The 6000-nt window shown below is 49.0% G+C and overlaps 1 protein-coding gene across 2 annotated transcripts in view; it reads left to right on the top strand.

The window, feature by feature from the left end:
- Nucleotides 1-1253: 1253 nt before the first annotated feature.
- SDHB (succinate dehydrogenase complex iron sulfur subunit B) overlaps nt 1254-6000 on the top strand; it is a 31180-nt gene continuing 26433 nt past the window's right edge. For both annotated transcript variants that reach the window (XM_053207820.1, XM_027060295.2), the window contains exon 1: nt 1254-1406. In XM_053207820.1, the coding sequence (XP_053063795.1) occupies nt 1332-1406 (75 nt within the window). In that variant the 5' untranslated portion in view covers nt 1254-1331. The remainder of the gene's footprint in view (nt 1407-6000) is intronic.

Here is a 6000-nt window from a genome sequence, read left to right as displayed (position 1 = left end):
TTCATCTCAGAAGACGATTCAGCCAGGAGGAGTTAGAGAGAGGGTGATAATCTTCCCATGATTCCATCCAGGTTGGGTGGCCCAAGAGGCCCTGGGGCAGACTTGGAGAAGCCCTATTCCAGTGCTGGGTCAGCCCCAGTGGAAAGCCAAGGTGACCTCAGCCTTGTCCATAGTCACCGCCAAGACAGCGCCCCAAGACAGTCACATGAATCCCAGAACCCTAAATCAGCTGGTCCAACACCCTGATGCTACAGGCAAGGAAACTACAGGCCAGAGATGGGGAGGGACTTGTTCAAGGTCACACTGCCTAGAGAAGATTCAAGGTTAGACGCAGGGGTCCAGGCTGTTTCTTGTGACCTCACTACACACCTCCTTTAATGAGATCAGACAGCAGTGTGGCTGGCTGGTTCCAGCCCAGGGCTCCAGAAACTTAGCCCCAACAAACCAATTTGCCTGGCCATCTTAATTTCCCCAGCCGCATGTACATGAGCTGTGAGGAAACCAAAGACTGTGAAAAGATGCCCTTCGTATGTCACAAACAAGCAGGCAGAGAAGGGAAACATCATTCCTGACAAACACAAGTACCTGGAAAGCTAACTACCTGCATAAACGCCCCAGGTGACCCAGGAGACCATGTGACTCGGAAGACTGAGGTCATCAAGCCCCCAGAGGGACGCTGGTCCTGGGATGAGCCACGGAGAGGTTGGGGAAAGCAGCTGAGATGCCCAAAGTGGAGACTTCATGCACAGACCTCTCCCGTAAGACTGTTTTGGGTCTTAAGTGAGATGATGGATCCTAACGCTAGGCGTATAGCAGGTGTTCAAGCAATGGATTCTACTGCTAAATGGCTAAGTAAGCCGTGCTGAAACCAGGACAGTCTCGGGCAAACAACACCGTGTCTGACAAATGTCTGACCAAAGCCACTAAGCTCATCACTAAGAGATGAGTGATACTACTGACAAATTTTCAGGAAGAAAAGGGGGCTAAATACGGACTGAACTCCCGATCGGATGGCTCCTCCCCGCCGTCCTCTCAGCCCCAGCCGTCCCAACACTCCCCCTCTCCGACTCCGCTCCCTCCTGGGAAGGTCACCTTAGGAAGGCGGGAGGTCCATTAGCATGCGCCGCGCACACCGCAACTGCGCACGCTCGCGTTGGCTTTCTCCGCCTTCCCTCCTCCCACCGGGGAAACTGGAACCGCCTCCCACTCGGCGGCTCCTGCCCGGCTAGCGGGGCCTCGGTGGATGCCGGCTGGGCGCCGCGGTGCTCGGCGGGACGACGGCGGAGAGCGACCTCAGGGTTAAGGGGTGGGGCTTGACGTCAGGAGCCAAGATGGCGGCGGCGGCGGTCGGAGTCTCCTTGAGGCGCCGGTTCCCGGCCACGGCCCTTGGCGGAGCCTGCCTGCAGGTGAGCTGCGGGGCCGGAGGAAGAGGGCAGGCATGAGAGTCATGGAGGCAGCCTGGCGCTGAGGGGGCCGTGGAGGAGGACGAGGGAGCACAGGACAAGGCCACAGGGAGTGGAAGGACCCGCTCCCGCTGTGTCGCGCGCGGGTTTGGTCCTGGAGCATCCCAGTCCGTTATCCTTCTGCGCCTCGCCGCAGCCTGGGAGTTTATCAGGGCGGAGACGATTTTTTTTTTAAGGGGAAAGTATTCGGGGGGGGGGGGGTCTTGAGGTGCCCAAGGTCATGTGGCAAGCGAGTGACTGTTGTAGCTGAATTCGAATCCAAACGTTTGGGCTCTAAGCCCGTTCTCTGTCCTCAAACTAGCCTCTGTGGAAGACACAGGCCTGCGGGAGTGGGAGGAATGGGAGCTGGGAATCGAGGTCTCTCCTCCAGGGTGCAGGGTTGGGGGCTCAGTAAACAGACTGGACCGGAATTGATAAAGGGCAGAGGAAAGGGAAAATGGAGGCAAATCAGATCCCTGAAGGATCTGGGCCCTTCCCGGTGGGGGTGGGGGGCTGCGGGAAAGGTGCCTTAAAGCAGTGTCGGATGACACTGACTCAGTGTCCCTGTCTGTAAAGGGCTTACGACGGTACCAAGCGCAGAGTTTTGGCATGGATCCCATAGGAACTGAGCCTGGTGCTGCCCTTATTTACTACTCAGTTTGCGGTGATAAGTTTCCCCACACCCCTTGTATTAGGACTCTACACACTTATCTCCATTCCAAATGGAAGATTTATTTGGAAGGGGAAGGGAAATTGGCATTGCACACATAAGGAACTAAGAATTTACAAATCCCCCCCCCTTTTTTTTTCACGTTTATTTATTTTTCGAGAGACAGAGAAAGATGGAGCATGAGCGGGGCAGGGGCAGAGAGAGGGAGCCACAGATTCTGAAGCAGGCTCCAGGCTCCGAGCTGTCAGCACAGAGCCTGACGCGGGGCTCGAACTCACAGAGCGTGAGATCATGACCTGAGCCGAAGTTGAACACTTAACCCACCAAGCCCCCCGGGTGCCCCTACAAATCCCTTTGAAGTCTGTCTCCTCCTCTCAGGTCCTCAACAACCCCTGCAACGTGGGCGAATAGTAGTTCTTACCTCCTTTTTAGAAGTTTCAACACTGAGGCCCCAGAGAGAAAATTTTTTACTTGCTCAAAATATCACAGCTGAAAAGTGGTGATCTAAGACCAAAATCCAGCTTGTTTGTCTGTTTGTTACATAATATGGGAAAAACTCTTAGCCCAGATCTGGGCACAGGTGAACCAGAAATACTCTTGCACTGACACGAGAATCTCTCTCATTTTAAATACAGCCCTGGCTGCATAACACAGTGCATATGGCCTGCCTTCAAATGCTAGTTCTTTCCATTGTGCTGTATATGAACTTGAATGAGTCATTTTATAGTCTTTCTAAAAAGGGGAGATAGGGAAGGAGGACTGCCTATCAGAGCTTGAAGTTTGTATCCGCTGAGCATTAATGAGTAGTAATGACCTTGTTTACCAGTTCCTTTCATAGTTGCTGAGCAAGCAGTCAAGTTGTGAGAGCCCCACCAGTGAGAGCGCGTTCCAAAGCTCAGGTCCCTCTTCCATGAATGAGTTGAGCAGAAGGTTGGTTTCAAGGTCAGTTTCATAATTCCAGGTGAGGCCGTTGCAGGGCCTCCTAAGGCTAGAGAAATAGAGAGCTGCCTCCTGTCCACTCCCCCTCATAGGAATGTGCATTCATACCCACGAAAGTCATCTCAAAAGAATCCCGAAATGAGCTTGGCGTATTATCTGAGTGATGTTCAGGTGCCTCGGACTCTAAGACACAGTAGAATGGCTCTTCTGAATTCCTTTCATGCATTAGTCTGAACTGAACCATAGTTCTGCCTAGAAGTGTTTAGCTGTAATGTATTACCTGCAATTGTATTGCCTTATTTCTTCATCTAGATCGTGAATTCCGTTAGGGCAAGTACTGCCTGCTTTCGTTTGTGTATCTCATTGTTCTTAGCACTGGCAGGTCTTAGGATGCCCATCTGCCAATCAGAAACTGATGATATCGCCAACATTGAAAAGCAGAAATTATTTTCTGGGCTATGCTAGAAGGTTGACCCTCCAGTTTATAAGGTAGATATTAACACTCCCTACCCCTATACAAAAGACGGCTCTGTGGGGCGCCTGGGTGGCTCAGTCGGTTAAGCGGCCGACTTCGGCTCAGGTCACGATCTCGCGGTCCGTGAGTTCGAGCCCCGCGTCGGGCTCTGTGCTGACAGCTCAGAGCCTGGAGCCTGTTTCGGATTCTGTGTCTCCCTCTCTCTCTGACCCTCCCCCATTCATGCTGTGTCTCTCTGTCTCAAAAATAAATAAACGTTAAAAAAAAACAAAAGACAGCTCTGTGCTGCCAGCATGGACCCTGCTTGGGATTCTCTCTCTTGCTCTCTCTCTCTGCCCCACCCCTATTGCTCTCTCTCTGTCTCAAATTAAATAAACATTTAAAAAACTTTTTTTTTTTTTTAATATCCACCTGGATATCTGATGATACATCACAAACTTTGTTGGCCCAAAACCCAGCTCCTAGTACCTATCCCTCACCACACACAGCCCCGCTTTGTCCTTCCTTCTCAGGTGATGGCACCTCCATCTTCCATGGGGCTTGGGCCAAAAACTGCAGTCATCCTTGCTCTTTGCCCCACTGTCACATCCAGTCTGCATGGAAATCCTGTCAGTTCCTTCTTAAAATGTATTCAGAAACTTACCACTTCTAAAAAAAGGCAAAAACAAAACAAAACTTACCGCTTCTTACCATCCACAGCCACCAGCCTGGTTCAAGCTGCCAACATCCCTTAGCTAATTACCATATACTGTAATTCTTGTGTGGTTTTCTCACTTTCATCTTTGATTCTCAACACAAACCAAAATAATCCTTTCAAAGCTTAAATCTGACTCTGTCACTCCTCTGCCCAAAACCAGTATTTTCTCATCTTACGGTAAAAGCAAAAACCATTACAAGGTTGGGGCACCTGGCTGGCTCATTCAGTACTGCACGCGACTCTTGATCTTGAGGTCATGAGTTCAAGGCCCATGTTGGGCATAGAGTGTACTTAATTTAAAAAGAGAAAGATAGAATATTCTCCAAAGTTGGAATCTCAAATATACAACTCATTGAGTGCATTTAAAGAAATTTGCTAGGGGGTACCTGGGTGGTTCAGTCGGTAGAGCATGAGACTGTTGATCTCCGGGTCATGAGTTCCAGCACGGAGATTACTTTAAAAAAAAAAAGAGGGGTGGGGAGGGCGCGCCTGGGTGGTTTGGCCCATTAAGCTTCCAACTTCAGCTCAGGTTATGATCTCATGATTCATAGGTTCGAGCCCTGCATCGGACTCGGTGCTGACAGCTCGGAGCCTGGAACCTGCTTCCAGATTCTGTGTTTCCTTCTCTCTCTGCCCCTCCCCTGCTCATGCTCTGCCTCTGTCTGTCTCTCAAAAATAAATAAATGTTTAAAAAAGAAAAAAAAAAAGAACCTTACAGGATCCTATGTGATCTGGCTGTCCCATTAACTTCCCGATCTCCTCTCCCGTTCCTGCCCCTGTAGCTCACTCCATTCTCAACTACACTGACTGCCTGGTTGCTCCTCAAACACATTTTCACCTCAAGATTTGGGCTCAGTGTCCCCTCTGCCCAATTTGCTCTTCCCCTGAGTTGGGTATGGCGTACTTACTCACCTCTTTCAGGCCTTTGCTTAGCTGTCTGTCACCTTTTCAGTGAAGAGTTCCCTGGCCACCCTCTCCATTGTACTTATCACCCCCTGACATTACTATAGATGTTATTTGTGTGTGTCTCCAGTCACCATAAGCTCCATAAGGATCAGAGTGTGTGTGTGTTTTGCCCTGATCCCCAGGGCCTAGAACAGCCCCTGGAACATATTAGCCACTCTGTAATTATTTATTGAACAAATAAATGAGTGTGTCTGGGCCAGCTACTGCGCAAGATCTTACTAATTGTATGAATTCAGTGTCCCTTGGATTTGTTTGAGAAAAGGAATTATCTTTGTGCTCTTCAGCATTGGATTTGCATTTTTGCCACATGTATAATGGGTAAAAGGTCGAGCTTTGGAGATTAAAAACAAAAACAAAGAAACCTGTATTTGAATCCTGGCTTTTTTGGTCTATGATTTTTATTTTATTTTTTTTTTTTATTTTTATTTTTTACGTTTATTTATTTTTGAGAGATAGAGACAGAGCATGAGTGGGGAGGGAGCAGAGAGAGAGAGGGAGACACAGAATCCGAAACAGGCTCCAGGCTCTGAGCTGTCGGCACAGAGCCCAACACAGGGCTCAAACTCCAAGACCTTGAGATCATGACCTGAGCCAAAATCAAGAGTTGGACATTTAACCAACTGAGCCACCCAGGCGCCCCATTTTAATTTTTTAATGAGAATAATAAAACTTCCCTTTGTAGAGATGTTATAAAGATTAGAGACAATTTAGTACATTTCTTACACGGTAGGGGCTCAGTCAATGAGAGCCTTTTTTTTTTTTTTTTTTTTTTTTTTTACTTCTACTAGAACACCGACATAACAAATTTTCA

The sequence above is a fragment of the Acinonyx jubatus genome, chromosome C1, assembly GCF_027475565.1.
Source record: "Acinonyx jubatus isolate Ajub_Pintada_27869175 chromosome C1, VMU_Ajub_asm_v1.0, whole genome shotgun sequence".
Taxonomy (NCBI): domain Eukaryota; kingdom Metazoa; phylum Chordata; class Mammalia; order Carnivora; family Felidae; genus Acinonyx; species Acinonyx jubatus.
This window is presented reverse-complemented; position numbering and strand designations above follow the sequence as displayed.